This window comes from Antechinus flavipes, chromosome 1 (assembly GCF_016432865.1).
Source record: "Antechinus flavipes isolate AdamAnt ecotype Samford, QLD, Australia chromosome 1, AdamAnt_v2, whole genome shotgun sequence".
In the NCBI taxonomy this organism is placed as follows: Eukaryota; Metazoa; Chordata; class Mammalia; order Dasyuromorphia; family Dasyuridae; genus Antechinus; species Antechinus flavipes.
The window spans coordinates 425,436,980-425,462,254 of record NC_067398.1 but is presented as its reverse complement, the minus strand read 5'-3'; the positions used below and the strand labels follow the sequence as shown (position 1 = coordinate 425,462,254).

General features: G+C 33.0%; 1 protein-coding gene across 5 annotated transcripts in view; it reads left to right on the top strand.

The window, feature by feature from the left end:
* Nucleotides 1–4,573: 4,573 nt before the first annotated feature.
* The window catches only part of DROSHA (drosha ribonuclease III), a 103,047-nt gene continuing 82,345 nt past the window's right edge, over nucleotides 4,574–25,275 (top strand). For 2 of the 5 annotated variants that reach the window (XM_051969892.1, XM_051969890.1), the window contains exons 1-6: nucleotides 4,582–6,133; nucleotides 9,932–10,777; nucleotides 14,898–15,002; nucleotides 15,523–15,754; nucleotides 19,416–19,557; nucleotides 22,637–22,791. In XM_051969892.1, coding sequence (XP_051825852.1) covers nucleotides 9,939–10,777; nucleotides 14,898–15,002; nucleotides 15,523–15,754; nucleotides 19,416–19,557; nucleotides 22,637–22,791 — 1,473 coding nt within the window. In that variant the 5' untranslated portion in view covers nucleotides 4,582–6,133; nucleotides 9,932–9,938. Of the gene's footprint in view, nucleotides 6,134–9,931; nucleotides 10,778–14,897; nucleotides 15,003–15,522; nucleotides 15,755–19,415; nucleotides 19,558–22,636; nucleotides 22,792–25,275 lie in introns of all 5 variants that reach the window. The other 3 variants (XR_007949278.1, XM_051969893.1, XM_051969891.1) reach the window with 3 other exon arrangements.

Below are 25,275 nucleotides of genomic sequence, written 5' to 3'. Positions count from 1 at the left end.
AAATAATGATGAATGTTGGAGGGGATGCGGGAAAACTGGGACACTGATGCATTGTTGGTGGAACTGTGAACAAACCCAACCATTCTGGAGAGCAATCTGGAATTATGCCCAAAAAGTTATCAAATTGTGCATACCCTTTGATCCAGCAGTGTTTCTATTGGGCTTATATCCTAAAGAAATACTAAAGAAGGGAAAGGGACCTGTAGGTGCCAAAATGTTTTTGGCAGCCCTGTTTGTAGTGGCTAGAAACTGGAAATTGAATGGATGCCCATCAATTGGAGAATGGCTGGGTAAATTGTGGTATATGAATGTTATGGAATATTATTGTTCTGTAAGAAATGACCAGCAGGATGAATACAGAGGGGCTTGGAGAGACTTACATGAACTGATGCTAAGTGAAATGAGCAGAACCAGGAGATCACTTTACACTTCGACAACGATATTGTATGAGGATGTATTCTGATGGAAGTGGATTTCTTTGACAAAGACTCAGTTTCAATTGATAAATGATGGACAGAAGCAGCTACATTCAAAGAAAGAACACTGGGAAACGAATGTGAACTATTTGCATTTTTGTTTTTCTTTCCGAGTTGTTTTTACCTTCTGAATCCAATTCTCCCTGTGCAACAAGAGAACTGCTCGGTTCTGCACACATATATTGTATCTAGGATATACTGCAACATATCTAACATATATAGGACTGCTTGCCATCTAGGGGAGGGGGTGGAGGAAGGGAGGGGAAAAATCGGAATAGAAACGAATGCAAGGGATAATGTTGTAAAAAAAATTACCCTGGCATGGATTCTGTCAGTATAAAGTTATTATAAAATAAAATAAAATATTTTAAAAAAAGATTTTATTTAGTGTCCCCTGTATGGAAAGATGAGGATTAATCATGACCCTCTTTTTGCAAGCTTAAAATTTCTTAGCTTTAAAAATTTTGCTTCTCATATTTTGACCTTTTGGGAATAGTGATTGTAAAATCTTAGGCTTTGGGGCAAGTGGTAGAAACCAATGAGAGGTGATAAGGAAAAGATGCTGAAAATATAATACTGAACTGAAAGAATATTCTTCTTTCTTTTTTTTTTTTTTGGTTGAGGCAATTGGAGTTAAGTGATTTGCTCAGGGTCACTCAGGTAGGAGTGAGAGAACATTTGATGTAAAAATCAATTTTGGATGAGGAATTCCACTGGATCCATAACTTTATTCATTCAAGAGTATCCACAATCCCTCTGTCTCTTGCTTGTCTTATATGACTTTTATCTATGTCCATTAAAAACAGTTTTTCATAAGGTATCCCTTAAAATGTTGGAGGTCTTCATTTCACTTGACATCACAAGACTATCAGTGGAACACTGGCAACCTATCATCCCTTGCCTCATGAATAACCCATATTCTCTTCCTATCATACAGTAGCTTGATGGTGTCTTTTACTCCTGTTCTTCAGAGTTCTTACTGGTTATATGTTATAACCAACTTATTCTCTATATTTTTTTCTGTTGTCCTCTATGTGATACTCATTTTTAGTTTTTATAGATGAAGATATCTTAAAGATAAAGATACAGATAAAAGATCTTTGTTTTATTACCATATAGCAGAGCTTTAAATTGTTGGTATTAAAGAGGTAACATTTTCATTTCCATGAGAAGCTTGGGGTAAGTAAAGGAGCTTTTCATTTTCCCCCAAAGCATTCCAATCCATTGGCCAGCTCATGTTCAACTCTATATAATTCATTGTCTGAGAACAATACTGTCAGTTCACGCATTATGATATGTTCATCTAAAAGCATGTTAAAATCTGAGTAAGACACATTTTTCATCCAATTGGAGATCTAGGAAGTTTTGTAATATTTTAGGATTATCACATTGTCTTCTTTTAGTGACAGCATATGGAGGACTTAGTATCCACTATATTCAAAATGAATTCTTCTATTCTTTCAAAGTGATGTGTATTTCCATATTCTATGCTTTGCCTCATATTTTGTTGTTATTTAATTATAGGTCACTGAAAGGATTGTTTGTGTTCTAGCTTTAGTTCAAATAAGATTATGTTTATCATATAATCAGTTCTCACCTTTCTTCTCCATTTCTTCTGTCCTCAGAACAGAACCAAGTCTTCTCTTTTTCTTTATTAATTCTCTCAATAGCTTTGGAAGATATTAAAATTCTGAAGGGATACTTGCTTTTTCTTTGTTTATTACAGTGTTAGCACTAAGTCATCATACAGCTTTAGATTGTTTAAATACATTTATCTTTATTTGCCTTTAGTCTCATGTTTATATTTCATAGTTTTAGTAAATAGAGTGCTGGATCTGGAGTTAGAAATACTTGATTTCAAATATGGCTTCAGGTACTTTTTAGCTGTGTGACCCTGGACAAGTTACCTAACATCTTATTTGCCTTGGTTTCCTCATCTATAAAATAGGAATATAATAGCACCTAAACCCCATGGTTGTTGTGAAGATCAAATGAGGTGGTAATTACAAAGCACTTAACATGGTGCTGTCACATAATAGATGCTATATAAATGTTAGCTATTATTGCAAACTTTTGCATTTTGGAACATTTTTTCCCAAAATCTGTCTTATGCTAGAAGCTTTCATGTCTTATGTGATCCTGCTTGTGATTTCTTGTTTGAACTCTTTTTCCTAGTTGCTTGCAGGATTTTTTTATATATCCTGGAAGAGCTAGGTTTTGACTGACATTCCTGAGATTTTTTTTTTTTCTTTTGGATTTTCTTTCAGGAGGTAATTATTAGATTTTATATTGTCTTTGTTTTGCCCCCTGGTCCTCATAAATCTGGACAATTTTAATTCATTCTATCTTAAAACATTCAAGCTTTTTTTATATTTTATCTTGATTTTCAGATATAATAGTGATTCTTAAATTATTCCTCCTTGATAAGTTTTTCAGTTATTTTTTACATAGATGCCTTACATTTTCTAATATTCTTGATTTTGATATAGTATTTCTTGTTTCATGGAGTCATTGATATCTGTTTGATCTATTTTAATTTTCAATGCATATATTATTTGGGTAAGATATATGACTCTTTTCTAAGCTGTTTTTTTCTAATTCTTTTTTCTTGAACTTTTATTGTTTAATTTCTTGCTTCATTTCTTCTAGGTATTCATATAGTTTCTATGTAAAGTCCCTTTTTCCCTCCTTTGAATCTCTGCTTACTGTTGGTGTGGACTTTATCTCTTCTAGGTTGGATTTTTGGGTATGTACTAGATTTTATTATAATTCTTAACTCATCTCTTCAATCGTAGTTTTTTAAAGAGGAGAAAGGAGTGTGTCCTCAAAACTTTTACTTAGAGGAATATGTAATCAAAAGAAATTTAGCAACTATTGGTTAAAGGTAGAGAGGGAAGTCTTGACTTTCCCTAAAACTTCTATTCTGTGAGCTATCAATGATTTTGCTAACTTTTTTTGATGTATTTTTAATTTTTTCCCCAATTTAAAAGAAAAATCAGAACAAAAAGGAAAAACTATGAGAAACAAAAAACAGTGAAAATAGTATGCTTCAGTCTGCATTCATGTACAGTGTTCTCCTGGTACTACTTAATACAGCATCTGGTCATGACAGTCTTTCCAGATTTTTCTGAAATCTGCTTCTCATTATACTCATCTGTAGTATTTCCATATCATTCATGTAACAGAACTTATTCAGCCATTCCCCAATTGATGGACATCCCCTCAATTTCCACTTCTTTGCCACCACAAAAAGAAGTGCTACAAAATTTTTGTGCATGTTCAAAGGTAGTTTCTTAATTGGACTGTGTGCTAATGACAGCTTTTTTCTGCTAATGGTTCTTTGTGGTAACATGATCTTTCCTCTTTAGTTTCAGTTTGATCACCTGGGTTCCTGTGCCAATTTCCACTTTGAATTTTTGAGGGTCAGATCATTGAGAAAGCCCTATATGGCGTTTCAGAACTGACTTTCTATAGTTAGAGTATGAAAAATGTCACAATGTAATTGTGACATTGGATTTCTTGATTATTATTTAGTCTGGTACAGTTTTTAGGGGTGTGTGTGTATCTGTGCGCATACATGTGTGTGTGTGTGTGTGTGTGTGTGTGTGTGTGTGTGTATGTATGTATGTTTCCAGAGGCTATTAGGAAGGAGCTTTGTATTTTTTTTTTTTAATAAGGTGTTTGTTTTTTTCCCCCGAAGTATACCACATATTTTCTTTTCATTCTTATGTTTTGCTAATTTTGATCTTAGATATGATGAGCTGATTCTCTTAACTATTTCCTGAAAATTGATTTTTGAGTACAATTCCATTTCAAAAATAACATACTGTTTGTAGTACCCCATCCTCAAATAATATTATTTGATATTTATCTTGTTTGTATACAGACTTTATTCGAAGAAACTAAAAAATTCATATTATAGTGTCAAGATGTTTCTATGTAATTCACCAATCTTTGGCCTCTGTTATTCTTTCTTCCTGAATCATGATATCCTTTGTATTTTCACAACCTCATCATCACCTACATGAAGTCTTTTCAGATCCGCCTCAATTTTAGTATCTTCCCCATGTTGATTATCTAACTTATTATGTAAAAATCCCTATCTATACATAATGATTTTTATGTCACTCTCATTAGATTGTGAACTCATTAAGTAGGGATTGTCTTTTATTTTTCTTTATATCTTTAACCCTTAGCACAATTCCTGGCATACAGAAGCTTAATAAGTGTTTATGGACTGCTTTTAACTGAAAGGTATATGTACTTATCCAAAGCCGTAATCTGGTCATGGATTTAATCCCATCAAGGTCCAGTGTCAAATTTGCTTTTTTCCAAATAAAACATAAACATTTATTCATTGTGTCATTCTATTATGCCCGGCAGGATATTAAGCACTGAGAATACAAATAGAAAAATGGAAGTTCTTTCTCCAAGGAGTTTATGTTCTGTTATAAGAAAACTACAAGCATATATAGGTGCAAAAATATAGGGTGGGGTAAGACATTACCAATCAATTCCTCAATCAGAGGAATCTTGAGTGTAGGAGGCTTTGAACTGGCTTTTGAAGGAAGCTTGAAATTCTGATAAGAAAAGCATAGAAGGGAGTACTTTGCAGACATGATGGGGACACCCTGGATCAAGGTATAGAGAGTAAAAGGTGGCTTGTTATAAAGGACAGCAAGGAAACCATTTGTTTATATCTTGTATTTTATTAAATTCATGTTTTACAAATCTGTAAAGATTGACTATAATTTTGAAATTTAAAACACAAACTGAGGAGTTTATATTTGTTCCTAGTGACATCATGAAGTTCAGGATTTTATTGAACAAGAGGATGACTTGGTTAGACTTATGTTTAAGAAATCTTGCATTGGTATCCATAGGGTAAAATTTAGAGACTGGGACATCAAGAGACTAATGAATAGGAAGTTAATTGGAATAGTTCAGGTGAAAGATGTTGACAGTTTGATGGGAGCTAGCCATATGAGTCCAGAGGGAAGGGGATGAATATGGGAAATGTTATAGAGCAGAGAAAGGACTTAGCAAATGATTCGGATATATGAAGTGAGAATGTGGGTATGTAGTGAGTGTTTAGAAGTATGATTTTACCCATAACAGAAATAGAGATTGTAGAAAGAAGAGTAGGTATTTTGGGCACAATAAGTTTGATTTACTTATGGAGTGTACATCTTGTTTGAAATATCTAAATGGAAGTTACTGATGCAGGAGGAGAGCCCAAGAGAGAGAATAACGATATCTACACAAATGGGATTCATCTGTATATTGATGGCATTGGATCTTTGGGACCTGAGTTAATATACTAAATATATCATTGATGTATAACCCTTGCCAACTATTTTCTTGTTCTAGCTTCACTAATTTTTCTTGTGCAAAAGCTTTTTAATATTATGTGTCTTATGTAATTTATGTATTTTAGCGTTTATGATTTTGTTTGGTTAAGAATTTTCCCCCGGTCACAATTATGAAAGATACTTGCATCCATTTTCCTCCAATTTTTAAAAAATAAATGACATTTTATTTTTAAGTTGAGTATATATAACTTCACTGTTTGATTTATGTCCTTATTTTACACAGGAAGAAGACTAAAGCACAGGAAGGTGAAGTCATTTTTCTCAGAGCCTTGCAGCAAGTTAGAGGTAAAAAAAGCATAAAAAATATAGGGGTCGGGGCAGCTAGGTGACACAGTGGATAGCCCTGAAGTCAGGAGGACCTGAGTTCAAATTTGGCCTTAGACACTTAACACTTCCTAGCTGTGTGACCCCAGGCAAGTCACTTAACTCCAAATGCCTCAGCAAAAAAGCCAAAAAAAAAAAAAAAAAGAAAAAGAAATATAGGGGTCCTTATTTCTCCATTGAAGTAGGCTATTTTCATCTACTGAGCCTATTGGTCACAGAAGCATGTATCTAAGCATTTCATATTTTTGAAGCTCTCCATTTCATGAGTCACCATTAATTTGGGTCTTGAGTTTTGATTCATTTCAGTTTAGCAAATACTTTACTTGGTTGCTCAGTATTTGCTAGATGATTTTGGAGAATGTCAGAGCAGCACAAAAAATTTATATCCTTAAGTACTCCATCTCTGTGGGGGGAAAGATATATCCATATGAAATGATTAAATAACAGGATGAGGCAGACTTGGTAAATGTTAAAAATGGAAGACCACAATAGTAGTATAGGATTTAGAACTAACTTGGACCATAGAGAATATGAAGATCAACCAAAAAAATCGTGGAAAAAGTAATTGGCTTAGTCAAAATTCTTAACTGGAATCTTTTAATTCTAAATTCCGGGTTCTTTTCATTGTGGAAAAGCCAGAATACCAACCATTTCTCACCCTTGCCCTGAATAAATAAACTAAATATAATTAATTAAAAATGGCATAAAACTTAAATTAAAAAAAAAATGTTGGAGTTGATTTTCTTGAAAGATAAAATAGTGGTCTAGTCTAGTGAGGAGAGAAAACAAGCAAACAATTATGTACAAATAAGCAATATATAGGATAAATTAACAGAAGAAAAGCACTAGAATTAAGAGGAATTGTGAAAAGATTCCTATAGAAGATAGAATTTTAGTTCGTTCTTAAAAGAAGCTAGGATACCCAGGAGGCAGAGTTGAAGAGGTTCTATAGTAGAAGACTAGATGAAATGCTTGGCGCCAAGAGATGGATTGTCTAATATGTGAAAACAGTTAAGGAACTCTGTCACCGAATTCCAGAGTATGTGAAAATCTCTTAAGTGTAAGAAGATTGAACAATTGAAGGGGTGGGGTGATTTAGGTTACAAAAGACTTTGAACTCTGGTCCTGTTGGTAAATATTCATCTGTGTCACATTTAATTGATTAGGCAGACATACCAACCATCAGTCGATTGCAATGATCCTGTAACAAAAAGGGTTGAGACATAGTTTCTGGGTAATTTAATCATTTTATTATTAAAGCCAGGGAGTTATTAATAAAGTTTGGGAAGGTCATTTCACCATCTCCTACCCAAAGACTTATGGCAACAGGCCCAGCTTTTTACACACACATACCTGGAAGAGAAGTGTCAATCACCTCTATTTAACACCATAAGGGAATTTTATTAAAATGAAATGCTGAGAATGACTTGTTACATTTGGACCAAGAAACTATCCCTATATTCAGGCCACCCTCATCTTGGGTTCTTTAGACTAAGTGATCAAGCCTGATTGAGTGAAATTTGAGATTTGAGATTTGGCTTAGATTAAGTCAGAAGTTTAATTTGACCTTCAGGGACTAAGATTTTGGGAAACTAAATCTTCCTGAATCATTACTTCTCATTTCTCTCAGTCCAGGAATAAGGTGATGAGGGCCTATACTGTGGTGACAACAGTATCAGAAGAGAGAAGAGGGTATATTTAAGAAATGTTTCCAAGGCTATGGGCATGGTAAGAGATAGTGATGAGTCCAGGATGACATTTAGTATTTGAGCCTGAGGGACTAAGAGGATAGTAGTATCTTTGACAACAATAGACTTTACAAATCTGAAGTGTTTGGGAGAAAGATTATGAATTCACTTTTGGACATGTTGAGTTAAATGTTTGAAAGGCACATAGAGATAGGGATTATAAGTCAGCAGAGAAAGGTCAGCAGGTAGATATTAGAATTATCAGCATCAAGATAATTAATTCCATGGGAACTAATGAGATTATCAAGTGAAGTAGTATAGATATATCTCTGTACTATTATACCAGATCTCTCTCTCTCTGGTTCTGTCTCTCTCTATGCACACTCACACACAATTTCTACCATATAATATTGCAGTTTTTCTGTGTTTCTCAAAAAGACTTCTTTTCCTCAGTATAATTATGTTCTTCAGGTTTATAAAAAATTAGTCTGTAATTTTCAATTTACTATTTTTCTTGTCTATCTTGTATGTTCACTGATCTATACCAAATAGTTTTGATTACTTCTTAATAACATATTTTGAGTCTGGCAATGCTATAGGCCTTTTTCTTGCATATCTTTTTTTCTTTATTTCCCTTTGAGATTCTAGATTTTTTAGTCTTTCAAGTGAATTTTTGTTATTTTGTCTAGTGCTAAGAAGTATCGCCTAGATGATTTGATTAGTATAGTACTAAAATGCTTCAATCACTTTAGATTGTATTGTTATCTTTTATTATATTGGTGTAGTCCATTCATGAACTACTAGTGGCTAGTTCTCCATTTAGTTATCATTACTTTTTCTGTTAAATGTTTTATAACTGTATTAATTTAAAACTTGCTTCTGTCTTGGTAAGTTAATTCACAAGTATTTTATGCATTTTTTAGTTATTTTGACAAGAATTTCTCCTGTCTTCCTGACTTTTATTAGTATGTCTTAGAAATGTTGATGAACCCTATGTATTTTGTATTTGCTACCTTACAGTAGCAGTTAATTATCTCAGATTCTTCACTAATTGTCTTAAGTTTTTCCAAGTATACTTTCATATTAACTGCACATATGGATATTTTGTGTCTTCTGATATTAATACCCTTAATTTTAGCTGCTTGTATGACTGCCATTTCTGAAACTATATCATGTAATAATATGAGAGGAATCCAATTCAATTTCTTAAATAACTACTAAAACAGACCTGTCTCATCTGTCTCTGAGATGACTATTTAGTTGCATATTTTGCCAAACTCTCCTTAAAATGGCTTTGTCCTCCACTGCCTTTTTCTTCTCTATGAAATAATATAACCTCCCTATAATAAAATCTAAAGTAATTTCTGTATTGTCTAGCATAATAGATAAATGTTTAAACTTAGCATTTAAATCCTTTCAAATTGGCTATGGCATGCTTTCTTTTTATCTTATTTTAGTCCAGGTTTCAGACAAATCAACTTTTTCTGTTCTTTGACCTAGCAGTTCCCTCCCCCATCTCTGTCCCTATACACAAAACTGTCTTCAGAATCTGGAGTTGACTCTTTTTTCACCTTCAATTCTTAGATTTACACATCAAAGGCATTAGGGAGACTTAATCAGTTGTTTGAGGTGAGACTTGAATAACATATTCTTAGTGTCTAAAAATAAGCTGCAGCCTCATCTGCTTTTTGGGAGCACCAAGGAATTTGAATTTGAATTCCTCAAAGCCTCTGTAACTCTGTGTGTCTGTATTTATACTGGGAGGAAAATATTTTTTTATTAGAAGGTGTTGAATTTCCAGGAAGGAAGAAGAAAACACATTCTAGCAGTTAAGATTGAGGAGTCCAAAATTGTGATTAGACTAGGAAAGCTCAATGCTGTAGTCTGGCTTTATTAGTGAGAGGCACTCAAGACTGGATTTTAGAGAATGAATAGAAAGGAAGGCAGTGGACATTTCAGTAGTTTTACTAGTCCTATTTATCATCTGATATTTGCATGACTACATTATTGTGAAACAAGTTTTTATATCATGAGATTTATTTTATTCTTACTCCTCATTTTAAAATTCCAGTCAAAGAATGTCATTCCACCCTGGACGAGGCAATTCCCGTGGACGAGGAGGATCTGGTGGAAGAGCTTCAACTCAAACCTTCCGGCCTCAGAATTTGAGACAGCTTCATCCTCAGCAGCCTACTGGACAGTACCAGTATGAACAACCAGTTGTCCCCCCAACCACTTTCACAAGTCCTCCAACTGCAAGCTACTTGCCACCCAGGCCTGATTTTGTACCCTACCCCCCACCTGTGCCTCCAACAGCACAGACTCCTGTTACCCAGTGTCCCCTCAGGCCCCCTCTCCCCAACCATCAGGTGAGGCCAACTTTTCCAGTACCACCTTGTTTTCCTCCCGTTCCTCCTCCTGTGCCTACTCCTACTAACACTTCAGTACCTGGAACACCTGCTACACAAACTACTTTTCCCTATATGATGCCACCTCCTTCCCTGCCGCCACCACCCCCAGTCATACCACCACAAGTTAATTACCCATCAGTTTATCCCACAACCTATTCACAGCAGTCTTTCCCACCTCCTAATTTTAGTAGTTACCAGAATAACTCTAGTTCTTTTCAGACCAGCAGTAACAATAACAGCAGTAGCCATTTTAGGCACCCAACTCAGTATCAGGTAGAAAAGCCTTCGAGTGAAAGAAGGTCCCCAGAAAGGAGTAAGCATTATGATGACCATCGGCATCGAGAACATAGTCATGGACATGGCGACCGACATCGGTCAGATAGTCATGGAGATCGGCGAGACAGAACCCGAAGTCCAGACAGGAGGAGACAAGAAAGTAGCCGCCATAGATCAGATTATGATAGAGGAAGGACTCCACCTCGTCACCGGAGTTATGAGCATAGCAGGTAAGCAGTGTGTCTGAAGTTTTTAAAATATATTTGGCAAAGACTTACAGACATCAAATTACCTTTTATCCATAACGTAAACCATAAAATTAAAACATGGATTTTTTTTTTCAAATAAAAAGTCAACTGATTGCAGGGATTGATTTATTTAAGCAAATAACATAATATACAGGACCTGAGATAGTTATAATTCATTCAGATCTCATTTCAACAGTAACCTTTTGCTCTTATAATACTGTAAAGTGATCATTGATATACCTGATAATAACCTCTAGGTAATGTAAGATTTTAAGTGCTTTGACTTATCAAAGAAAGATTCATTTGTATTAATATAATTTTAGGATTAAGTATGTATTGGTTCATTCTTTGGAAATTGGTAGTATGATGGCTGATATATTTTTCAGTGAACCAAATTATTTAATTAAAACTAGCATACTTCCTTTCATTGCAAACCATTCTGGATAAATGGGAGTTTATTGCATGTTCCTTGGCAGAGTATTTTTATTTGTTTTAGAGTAAATGTGATGAGTGATCCAAATTGAAAAGCAAGTTGCCTGTGTCGAATATGTTAAAAATTTTTTGTGATGTTAATGGATTTTTCTTATTTAAAATGGAGAAATTCTTGTTCTTCAAGCTACTATGTTCCAGACTTACTGTTTTTCTTTTTCATAAGATCAAATATCTATAAACACAAGAAAAACAAAAGTTTTAGAGGGAGAAAACAGTAAGTAGAAAATGATTCCATTATCTGTGCTTTATCAATATGTTGGTATGGGTCAATGCTTACTCTCATTGTCATGCTAATGCTTTCATTCTTTATTCTCTTTCTCCTCTCTTTCGTTGTTTAAATTCATTTTCCTATAGCATTTATCACACTGAAAAATATACTTTATATCCTCAGTATTTCACAAAGGTACATTCTTTTGTGGGTCTCTCCAATGTTTTCCCATTCACCTTTTAAAATTTGTTTCTATATAAGCATTTCACTACTCTCTCAATTTAAGATTGAGCATATTAAAGGATAATAATCATTCTCTGTCCCTAAGAGAATGAACACCACCAGTGAAAGAAAAGAGGTTCTCTATTTCCTCTTTATGGAAATTGCATGTATATGTAAGGGTCACAATATATGCTGGCTTCATGCAGTCTGTGGGGCCCTATCAATAGTAAAGGAGCACCTAAAAATGCCACAGGCATCACTTAATTAGACACTGCCTCTTAAAACTTTTGTAAGGAGATAGAGGATTTCATTTAGTTTTGCATTTTGAAAGGTGTTTGGAGAAAAGTGAAAATGAGTAAGCATCTTTTAAAATTTTTTTATTCAGCAAGAACCAATGAGAATAGAGATGTCTGTTCATTTCCACCTTGTTTTACTCCACTTTGTTTTAGAGAGACCATGAATTATGTTTTCCAGATTTTTAAGTGACTTTGTGTTGTAATGGGGAAAACATTTACATGAGACTTTGAATTCTTTGGGTAACGTTTTCCTTTTACTTTATAAAGCTGTTAGTTGAACTTTAAAAAGCCATTTTATCAGTTTTCAGCTCTTAGAATATTTTTGTTTTGTACTTTGTCTTGGACAACTAAGTTATGCTTGGAATATCTGGATAGGAAGGATATTATAAGCTAAATGAAAATCTGTTACCTTATACTTCTCTTTAATCCAAAACTCTAGTGTGTAACTTATAAAAATCAGTTTTAGACTACAATAAAACTTTGCAGATATAGAAATAAGATTGTATTTTAATGAATTAAACTCAAATTTTACATGACCTCTTTTTCTGTCTTTAATTTAGTAGATTTGAAAGTATAGCACAAAATAATCCATTCCCAAACTCTGCCCATTTTGTTCAGTGTAGTAGTAAGCTCAAAATGGGCTTAACTAATCAAAAAATTATTAATCTTTTTTTTTTAATATCACCTTTATTTACAGATAATACTTCCCCCCCTTCCGTTAAGGCCTGAACATTTTTTAAAGTGAACTTCATTTTAAAAAGATTAGTGTAGAAATTTATGCTGTGTCTATAAATTCATCATACCCTACTAATGACAGATTTTGAAAAAGTATCTAAAACATTGCTTATGATGTTTATACTAAACATATCAGACTACTTTCTGATTTATCAGTCTGAATAGTGTTGCAGAATCTTTGAAAAGGACCTAAAAACAAACCAGTGTAAGCTGCACCAAACAAGAATTCCAGTCTGTTAACATTTCCCCAAAATGGATATCCACCCTACCAAAATGATTCATTCTGCTTTTAGATAGCTTAATTAAATTGGGAAAAATTTTCACTACTCCAAATCTAAATTTATCCCTTTGTACCTTCTGTCCTTTTAAGTTGAGCCCTTTCGTCTCAGACACTTCACATACTCATAACTTTTCAAAAGTTAGCCCTTTAAATATATGAAGATAGTAATTATATCCTTCCTAGTCTTTATTCTTTAAGCCAGATATGCTCAATTCCTTTAATCAATCCATGTATAACATAGTCTCATATTTTCAGGGCCCTTTATCATCCTAGTTAAGGATATTCTTTGAGTGTTCTCAATACATATTTTAATTTAAAATTTTATTAGATCTTTTTTTTAATAATTTCAATATGACAATTTTGAAATGTCTTATGGAAAAATTAATGAAATTTTCTTTTCAGCAATAATATTTTATTATATTTAATATAAAAGTAATCCAACAGAAGAATTTAATTGAACTATAATTTTGGGGTCATATCAAATTCAAGAGCTTCTAACTTGTGCTATTCTATTTTGGTGGACATTACTTTTAACTAGAAAAATCTTTTTAAAATATATCAATGGAGGCAGCTAGGTGGCGCAGTAGATTGAGCACCAGTCCTAAAGATAGGAGGACTTGAGTTTAAATCTGGCCTCAGACTCTTAACACTTCCTAGCTGTGTGACCCTGGCTGAGAGAGTCACATAACCCTAATTGCCCCAGCCAAAAAAAAAAAAATATATATATATATACACACACACACATATATGTATATATGTATATATGTATGTATGTGTGTATGTGTACATAGTATATAAGTATATCTATGTACACATATATATCAAACATATATATATATATATATCAATGTACTCTTGTTCAATGGGCATTATTGAAAAGTTATGTGTAAAACAGATTTCCATAAATTAAATTCATTAGAGGTGCATAATATTGAAAAGATTTCCTCAGTAACAAACTTTTATAAAACAAACAATCCTTTTACTATCAAAACATTGACCATTTATTCTTCTGTTTTGTGAGTTCTAAATTTTATAAAATGAAACATATTACATAGTCACAGAATTCTTAATTAGAAACCAAAAACTGACTACTTTCTTGATAAAATCTTATTTGTTTTTTAAGGTCTTTACTTTCTATATTAATGGTACCATGACTTCTCAGCCCTAATTTTACTTTCCAGAATCATTTGGTTATTTTCTTTGGTTTCATAGCCTCTGATGATAATAAATTTCATTTTGAAAATTTGCTTCTGGATATTCATTTAGGGGATAGTTGAAATTTATATATTCACTTTAACATCATAGGATTTCAGTTATCAGTTGATTTAATGCTAATTTAATTCCATATTTTTTATTGTGGATAAATTTTAATAGACCTTCAACTTGTATATTTCTTAATCTTACATTTCAGGTTACTTATAGTTTGATAGAATGGTGTGTTTCCATGCAGCAATGGGAAGTATGTTAATTTTACCTGATAGATTAGAGTGATAAGGAAGTGAATGGAAGATCTTGAGAAAAATTGACTGTGATCAAATTTTATTTATTATTAGATTTTTTTTTGTGGCTTATTTGTGAGGGTTGGTAATTAATTTTCATCTCCAATAAACACTGTAAAAGAGATTTACTTTTTTGTTGAGTGAAAAATTGCTTTATCTTTTTGAGGCATTAACAGGAAAAACAGCAAATTTCTCTGGTGAGCAAAATTAGAAAAATTGCTGTAGGGAGATCTTTTCATATGAAAACACATTGATAACTACAAATGGGATGGGGAGATCTTTTCATATGAAAACACATTGATAACTACAAATGGGATGGGGATTTTGAGCTTTTCTATCAAAAACAGCATTGTGTATTAAACCCTTTAAGAGAGCGAGAACGGGACAGGGACAGGGACAGGCACAGGCACCGGGAAAGCCGAAGATCCCCATCTCCAGACAGATCCTACAAAAAAGAGTACAAGCGAACTAGCAGGTAAGACTTAAAGGGGTTGGCTTTGCTAGGAAAATTAATTGTATTCATTATGGATTTGAGATATTATAAAATAATATAACCCAATATTAGATCCAAATGTAAACTCTATACAGAGTTGTTTTTGAAGACTAGAAAAACTGACTATTAACTTTGGAGATCTTTAACTGTCAGAATATATTGGTCTTAAAACTTTTCATATGTATATTTGGTATGAAAATTCTATAAAGTAAGGCATTTATTCCCTCTTTGAAAGCCCCTTATCCTTTACTGAAATGGTATTAATCAGTGGTAGTTACCAAATAACTCTCAAATGAAGAGAAATGTCTAGTGAGGATTTGTAGCTTAGCTTCTAATGCAAGTGTAAGGAGTGATAGCAGTTATGGGGCAAAATTTTCACTGTTGAATAATCATGAACCTTTGTTTGTAAGGCTGAGATTAAGAATATAGTTCTTTTTAAAATGTACAGAATGCTGTTAATTTTGACTGCAAAACATTTTTTTTTTTCCTTTTCTTAATGAAGCCGATCACCAAGTAGAGAGAAGAAGAGAACTCGATGGGAAGATGACAGAGATCGATGGCTTGACAACCAGAATTCTGGCAAAGAAAAGAGCTATACCTCAATCAAGGACAAAGAGCCAGAAGATATCATGCCTGACAAAAATGAAGAGGAAGAAGAGGACCTGCTTAAACCAGTCTGGATTCGTTGTACTCATTCAGAAAGCTACTATTCTAATGATCCCATGGATCAAGTGGTATGTCTGAAGTGGAGTGGGAACTTTTTTACACATCATAAACATTTATTGTGTTATATTTGTTTAGATTTGAATTTATGATGACTATAAAAAGCCATTTTCTCAGAGACAAACTTTAGAATTTAGAATTAGGTTTTACATTCATTAACTTACTATCTTTTCTTAATAACTTCTTATGTAAGAATAAGTATAAAGCAATTGCCCAAGTGGGAATTTGAGAAAGAAAGAATTGTCTCTTAGAACTAGATCATGGATAAAAAATTAAGAACGAACGAATTCCTCTAGCAGTTTTCCTTTTTTCTTCATCTCAAAATCTCAGGTATCATCTGCCTTCTCCTATTCCTCAGTCTTAGGACCTCTTCCCCCCCCCCCCAAAAAAAAAAAGTGACTTTTTCCTCTCTTAGTCAACTCCTCTACATCTACATTTGATTCTATCCTGTCCTGTTTTGTTCAGAAATTTGCAATATCTCTCTTCAGTCTTTAATCTTTTCTTACTAATTTCTTTAATTTTACTTTTCTCCCATTCTTAAAATTTCTTTTTAGGCTTTACCATCTCAAGGAATCTTTATCTCTCCCTCTCTTAAAATCAGACTTTTAGAAGGGAAAAAACAAAACAAAACAACTATCTATACTTGCTGCCTTAATTTCTCCTCTCACTCACTTCTCAATCCTTTACAATTTTTTGTCCTTAACATGCTTTTTTTTTTTTTTTTTAAGCGATCTCCATTGCTGTTTTTTCCATCTTTATTGTTCTTTACCTCCCATAATGTGACTGGTTCCTGAATTTCTTCATATTGGCATATATTTAAAAAAAATTTTTTTTTAATGCTTTTTGTTTTTATAACCTATTCTTAGGTTCCTTTCCCTTTCTTAAATATTTCTTAAAAAAGAATTGTAGCACTTTGGATCTTTCACTTCCACAAAGGAATGGGTTGGGGATGTTCTCCCTTTTCTCTTCATTTTGATTAATGTTTGATTTTTTAAAATTTATATAGTTATACAATTACTTGATTTTTTTGATATATAGTTCTTTCCATTTATATTGTTGAATTTATTGGGATTTTGTTTTCTTTTTACCGTTTCTTGTTTTCTTGTATTTTCATGTAAATCTTTCCAAGCTTTTCTTTATTCATCACAACACCATTTTTTATAACAGTAGTATTCCAATATATTTATGTATCACATTTTGTTTAACCATTCCATAACTGATTGACATCCACTTGATTTCTAATTATTTGTCACAAAAAAAGTTATTCTATAAATATTTTGGTATATATATTTTGAATACCAAAATTTTATGGGAAGAAATTTGCTACAAAATTTTTTTTCCCCAGTCAGTAACTTCCCTTATATAAGGTATGTTAATATGTTTTTGCATATGCTATTTAGTTAATGTAATCTAACCTTTTTTTATTTTTTATAATTTCCTCTATTTCTTCTTTGGTTAAGACTATTCTAATTTTAGCTGTAACGTATCTGCTCTTATAATTTTTTCATAATATGATATTTAATTATAGTCACATCCATTTAGAATTTATTAGGGAATAAGTTATAAATTGTTGGTCTAAGTGCCAGCTTGCTTTCCAGTTTTCCCAGAAGTTTTATTAAATAAGAATTTATTAAATAAAATTATTGAATATTATTAAATAAAATGTTTTTTTCCAAGATAATTTTCAGTTATCTCTTATACCCCTCATATATCTAAGCTGTTGGAAAGACATGCAAATTTCACCTTTGCAATATCTCTCAATTAATCCGTTATCATCTCACACCTAGATTACCAAAGTAGTTTGCTGGTGGGTCTGCCTGCCTCTGCTCTCTCCCTATTCCAATCTATTTTCAAGTGTTTTTCCTAAAGCACAGGTCCATTCATGTTATCTTTGTCCCCCAAAACAAATAAACAAACTCCTGTAGCTTCCTGTTGTATTCAGCATTCAAATCCCTTCATAACCTAGACTTTTTACTATCCTCTTCAGACTAATGACAATGGTGTCCTGGTTGTTGCATGAACAAAACATTTTATTTTTCTGCTCCAAGTATTCTCTCTTCACATTTAAGTAATAGTAAGGGATCCCCCGAACTTCTCTTTTTGAATTGTCATATTTTCCAGAAACATTGGACCCAGAGTATGCTGGAAGTCTTGAATGTGTCAAGGACACCGCCCCCCGCACCCCCCCCTTCATCCCCCCAGCTGATATAATTTGTTCTTTATACACTAAGCTGGACTCCCTGTTGTGTCCTTGGAAGTCAAGACAGGTGCCAGTCAGTTAGTACTAGGTTGAGAAACAACTTGCTCAGCTTACACCCTTCTTGATAAGTAGACTATCATATCTTCATGGTCTACCATGCCACTTTTGCCATCTCCTTGTTTCTCTTTCCCCCATATTTACTGTTCCTTTCCTCTGTCTTTGCCACTCTTCTTTTAAGAGGAGATTTCTATTTTCTTCTCCTTTCTTTGTTGTACTGTCAACATTTATTGACTTCTGAATGGCTTGTAAACTCTTTGCCCTGGCAAAATGTTCCATATGCGTGTTTGTTTCTCTTGTAATAAATCTAATTGCTACAGTGTCTTATCGATATTGTTTTTGGTTAACACTCCTATCCTTGAAACTTTTGCATGCCTTTCCTCCTACTACTGACCCCTCTAATTTTCTTTAAATCCCAGATAAAATCTCACCTTATACCTACCTTAACCCCTCATAATCTCAGTGTTTTCTTTCTGTTAATTATTTCTTGTTTATCCTGTTATGAAACCTTGATTTGTATTTGTTTACATGTTGTCTTCCTCATTAGATTAGATTATAAACTCCTTAGAGACATGGAGTATTTTTTGCTTTTAATAATGAATTGTATTTTTTTGATTCTCTCTTTTTTGTTTTTTTTTTTTTTTCCATTTGGTCTTTCTGGTTTTTTTTTTTTTTTAATTAATATAATGGGGTTTTATGCCTTCTGCTTTAAAATATAATTTGAAGTCTAGAAGTGTGATTTTGCCTTCAACCCTTTTTTTTTCTTCATTATTTCCTGTGATTTTATAGATCTTTTTCTTCTTTCAGAAAAATTGTTTTCTTTCAGCTTCTTCTCAAGTTCCCCCAACTGTTTCCACATTTCTTTTTCCTAAATTAAATCCCTAGTTTTAAATCCAAAGTGCTCCCTTCTCAGCTCACCCACCCCCAGCCTCACCCAAATCCCTCCCCAATTCAACCCAAGTCTTTCTCTTCATCTATTGTTTTTAAAACCTTTCTTGTGAAAGCCCAAATTCAAAATCTAGGGAAATAACTTAATAAGAAGTACTTTTTTTTTCCTTTCCATTTTGGTTTCTTGATAATTCCATGGATTTTTCTATAATGTTTTTAGTGTATGTCAACTTCTAAAATCCTAAGGGGAAATGGGAGAATGACAAGATTAAAGTTTATACTTTGAGCTTTATCCCTCTTAGTTTGATTTTTTTCTTCATTATCAGTGGTTGAGAACTTAACAGGATTGGTATTTTGCCTATTTCTCTCACCCTAGGAATATTAGCAATAGGCTGTCAGAAAGAAGATTTTGTTTTTAAATTTACAAAGTAGAAACTGATATTTTGTTTCAAACAATAGACTTGCTATATTATATACATTAGTTTGTTAATACTATTATTTATTTTTGGTGTATACTTTCCTTTAAGGGAGATTCTACCATTGTTGGGACTAGTAGGCTTCGAGATTTATACGAAAAATTTGAAGAAGAATTAGGGAAGAGGCAAGCAAAAGCAAAAGCTGTGAGGCCTCCATGGGAGCCACCCAAGACCAAACTAGATGAGGATTTAGGTAAGTCTTTGGGAAGGATTAGTATCTGAATTTTCAAAAGTATCTATTTAATTCTAAAACAGACTATTTCATTTCTTAAAAAACATTTTTTAAAAAGAAATAATAAATCACATGCCATAGTGTGTACTTTCTTCACAGCAACACTATTAGAAATGGTACAAAATTTAATCCAAATCCAAATTTAACAAACTCTAGGTGCCTCTTATGGAATATTAAGTCCAGAATAAAATGATCTCTTTTTTTTTTTTCACAGTTTATTGAGAGAAAGAAACTAGTACAGAAAACACTGAAAGGATAAAAAGAACACTAACAACTGCTGTAGTGAGGGATGACTTCATAGAAGAGATGAATTGTTGTTCAGTACAGAGGGAAGGTTCTCAGAAATAAAGCCTTGGAAATGATGGAATATGAAGTTTATTAGTCACATTTTCTGAAATTTCAAGTACAAAAAGGAAAGTTGCTAAGATATGTGATTTGGAATCAAATTGTAAAGGACCTTAAATGTCAAGGTTAAGAGTTTGTATTCTGTCCTAGAGGCATTAGGAAGCCATTGAAGGTTTTTGAACAGGGGAGTAATATTTTATTTGTCTTGTGATTATGACCTGGTCCTTGTATGACTTAAGGATTGGACAGAAATGAGATGGGAAGCAGGAAGAGCAGTTTGGAGCTTATTGAAGTAATCCAAATGATTGGTGATGAGGGCCTTAAGAAGGATGATTGCCATGTAAGTATAGAGAAAGAGAATATATTTGTGGAGCTAGAATGGTTAAAATGGGCATTGGCTAGGAAGGGTGAAGAGAAAGAAAGAGTAGAGGATGCCTTTGAGGTTGGGAATCTTATGCCTGGTAACATAATGGTGGCTTCATCAGAAATAGAGAAGTTTAGAGGTGGGACAGGTGTAGAAGAAAAGTTAATAAATTCTGTTTTAGATACATTGACTTTGAATACTTAAGATATGTCTAGGTAGTGCTGTTCAACAGTAATGTAGGATTAATGTTTAAGTAAAAGATATGGGCTAGATTTATAGATTTGCAAGTCATTTGCTTGGGAAAGGTTCAATTCATGGGAGTTAATAAAAAAATCAAGCAAGAGAGAGAGAGAGACAGAATGAGAGACAATGAGAATGAATGTAGAGGAGAAGAATGAAGTCCGGGACTGAGTCCTGGGGAATATCTTCTCCTCTTCATGGGCCAAAAAAAAAAAAAAAAAAAAAATGAGGGATCCAGCAAAGAAGACTGAAAAGCAATGGTCAGAGAAGCCAGAGAATCAGTAAAGAGTGGTGTTCCTGAAGCCAAAGAATGAAAGGATGTTCAGGAGAAAGGGACTGTCAATATTGTCAGACGACATGAAGGGATAAAGATTCAGAAAAGTCTGTTCAATTTAAGTATTTCATTGATTAAAATTATTAAATGTCCTTTGAAAGGACAGTTTCTTTACATTAAGGTCAGAAACACAATTTCAAAGGACTTGAAAATGATTACAGAGGAAATACTTTAAAGTAATTTTTGATGTACTTTGAACTTAAAGCTTGAAGTTTTTTCTAAATATATGACTTCCTTTGTTTGCTAGAGATTCTGGTTTGGTTTTAAGAGCAGTTATACTAACCCATATAATATACATACCTGCTTTTTCCCTTTTTTAAAAAAATGGCAATAAGGGGAATATCAAGCATCCTATAATGATATTAGCATTTGTAAACAGGATAAAGAATGTTGCCTTTAGAGATTATTTTCGAGTCAAGGTAGAACTGGGTATAAATATTGCCCATAATATATTGGCTGTGTGCCCATGTGCAACTTTAACCTCTCTGATTCTCAGTTTCTTTAAATGTAAAATGGGTGTAATACTGGTATTGTGTGCTGCATAAAGATTATGGTAGATTATTATAGGTTAATATCTGTAATTCTAATAAAGTCTGAGATGAGATGTTAATTGCTTTGTAAGTTTTTAATGTCTGTTCTTAATACAGCTAGTGCATTCCTTCCCAGTGTATCTTGTATATAATTCTTTTGGATATATTTGTAGTCGTTTACTTGATATTTATGTGGAGTATATTTTTATGTTATTCTTCTCTCCTCCATTAAAATAAAAACTTATTCTAACTAAGGATTATTTTGTTATTTTTATTTATATCCTTCTCTACTTTGTACAGTGCCATTCATAGAATAGGCACTTAATAAACACTTACTGATTGACTTATATTTATAGCAATAATAAAAATAGTAAGCTTTTGTATAATATCAGTGTTAAGATGGTCCCTTGGCATTTGATAGAATATGTATAGTATTTTGATATACAGGTTAAATTGTTAAAATATTCTATTGTGTTGAAACAAGATCAGCCTGCACAAAATTGTGCTCATTATATAGCAACAAGCATGTCTCATATTTCTTTCATGAAGTAGAATCAGATCCTATTATAAAATAATAATTATAATTATAATAGTGTGAATAAGGAATTTCGTGAAATGGTTTTATGTTTTCAGATCCACACTCTTGAAAATTATAGTCAATTCTACCCCAGTAGAAATATGTAGATTATTGGAATATTCTATTAGAATATTAAAATATTCAGTAGAATCATTATTCACACTAATCAAGATTACACTGTAACTTTTCAGATATTTGAAGGCAGCTGTCATGTTCCCTTTAAGGCTTGTATTCTGTAGTCTCAGTATATTTCTAAGATTGGAATCTAGGTTTTTTGAGCCCAGATCAGATATTCTTTTTTAAAAAAATTCTATACCATATTTTCATATTAAATGAGTAAACTGTGCCACTTAATCATTAATTCTTTTATCATATTTAGCCTTTGTGCATATGAATATTGTTTCTACAATTAGTTTTCAGGTTCCACAAGACTAGGAACTAGAGAAAAATAAGACCAGGTATTACCTATTGCAATACCTAATAGTGCTTTGTATATTATTGGTGAGGATTTAGTAATATTTATTGGATTTTACCTTAAAATCTAAAGTTTTGTTTAAACACCTAAAGTTTGCATGTTTGAGTCATTTGGAAATCTTGAACATTAAAAAAAAAAATCTTTTCTCCTTTGTGGTCACCTTCCATTAAATTAGACAGCTCTAGTGAATCTGACTGTGATTCTGATGACGATAGCAGCTGCTCCAGCAGTTCAGACTCTGATGTTTTTGATGTAATTGCTGAAATCAAACGCAAAAAAGCCCACCCTGATCGACTTCATGAAGAACTCTGGTATAATGACCCTGGACAGGTTCGTATGATTATTTTTAAACTATTATTCTAAAGGGCTTTGGTGTGATTGGTGACTGTTCTCTTTTGCACATTTTGGATAAACATCCTTGGAAGAAGGTATGCACAGCAGTGGGGCAGAATTCTACTTTCAGTATGCCATATGTTGTTATTTAAAATTTGTCTCTCATTTTGCCTTCCAAGTTTGACTCAAAACTAAACATTGTAGAGTTATGATTTTCTGAGACTGGATGTGTAAGTTCTGAGCTATGGTTCATTGCAATCCATTAAATTGTCCCTAAAGACACTTTGGACAAGAGTATTTCATTAGATAAATTTTCTTCTGTTTGCCTATAAATACTTTGTCTTGAGTTTGATACCTACCTACCTACCTACCTTCAAGATCCTTTCTGTTGCTTTGATTCTGTGAATAATGTTCTCTATTACCAAGTTGTTCAGTTTAACTTGTTTGTGATTTCCCAAAATATGGTATCCAATCTTTTTGTTACATTTTGTTTGGGGGAAGAGGAATGTGCTTCTTAGGTACTTTTATTTCTTCCTTTAATTCTTTGAATTTTTCAACCAAGGAATCTAGTATTTGGGTTATAATAATTATTGAGTTTTCTTCTGAAGATTTCTGCTCATAGAAGAGAAAGCATTACTTTATGTTATCTTCATTTATTTTTCTATTATCTTTAATGTTCCTTCCCCCTCCTCCTCCTTTGGGCATTTCCTTCTAATATTTTTTTATCTTTTTCACTACATTTTGTTATTTTATTTGACATTTATTATTTTGAAGTGATGAAGGGAAGCAAGCTGAGCAAAGAGCCAATTTCTTACTTATTCATCTTGCCAGAAGATTCTCCCCAACTGAGAATTTTTTAAAAGACATAGAAGATAAAAACGAGGTCAAGTAACTCAGGATAAATATAAAGGTATTGTAAGGATTCTATTAGGAACATTGAAGTCCAGAAGGAGCTGAATGTGGTGAAAACCAAAGACAAGAACATTCTTAGTTAGGTTGGGAGCAAAAGGATAATTGAAGAAGGGAGAGGACCACTACTTGAAGTGGATGGAATGAAGGTAATGTACAATGATGAGATGACTAGGTGACAGTCACATTTGCTTGCTTTCTCTTCTATAGAGGATAATTTATGGATTGGAAAGATAGTAGAAACTTGTACATCAGATTGTAGAAGTCAGATTAGGTAAAGAATTGTGCAAATAGCTACCATCTGTATTAAAGTCAGTAAGCAAAGAAAAATTACATCTTACTGTTTGGAAACATCTGGCAATTTATTACTAAAGTGTGATTAGAGAGCTTTGAAGAATTTGGAAATTGAGAAAATGTCTAAAGGACTAGAGATAAATAAATGGCTTGATTTCAGGAAGAGAAGTCTTTTGCAAGTTATAGGCTAATGAAATTTGACTTCTATACTTGTTAAAATTCTAGAACTGTTATTAACAGGATAGTTTCTGAAGACTTAGGAAGGAAGTAATAACTAAAAGATATTCTGGCTTCAGCAGAAAAACATGCCAGGATAACCTAATTTATATTTTTAGTAAAATGGACATAAAAGAAATCCATTTATAAGGAGATACAGTTTATTTAAATTTTACCGTTATTTGACTAAGTCACGCTTTCTTTAGGGACAAGAAGTAGAAGTGTGTGCTAAGTGATGGTATGATTAGACAGGTTTGGAACTAGTTTGATTATTACAACAAAAAGCCAATAACAATTGAATTTATAATTAGCTTGGTGGAAATTCATTGTAGAGAACTCTAGGAATCTGTACTTGTCCTTTAATGTTTTTATCAGTGACATGCCTGAAAACAGAGAAGGCATTTTTGCCAAAGTAGCAAATGCCATGAGCCATGGAGGAGTGGCAAATGTTTTGGACTACAGAGGTAGGGCATATAAAATAAGAGAACATGTTAAAAAGGGACAAGTATAAAGGTTTATATGTCATCTTAATAAGCATGAGATCGAGAGATATTAAAAGTAATATTTTGGATTATTGTAAATTAAGTATAAATCATCACTCTGTCATGATGTGATGAACTACTAGTTAACATTAAGAGAAATGTTGTCCAGAAATAGTGCAGATGTCATACTGTTTTACTCTACCTTCATCACACCTATTTTGGTACTGAGTTCAGTTCTGAGTCCCACAGTTTAGGAAAGACATAGGTATATTCAAAAGAATGTGAGGAGGATAAAGTAGAAAGGCTTTAGAAGGAAAGGACAGCTAAGTGGTGGATTAAATATAGTGAGGTCCTGAAAAATTCATCTTCCTGAGTTGAAATTTGGTTTTGGATACTTCCTAACTTGTGTCCCTGGACAAATCACTTAATCGTGTCCGCCTCATTTTATCTGCAAAATGACCTGGAGAAGAAAAGGAGAACCACTACAGTATCTTTGTAGAGAAAATCCTAAATGGGGTCACGTGGGATTGGATAGGACTGAAAAACAACTGAACTGAATAGGAGAATAGTTTGAAGGAGC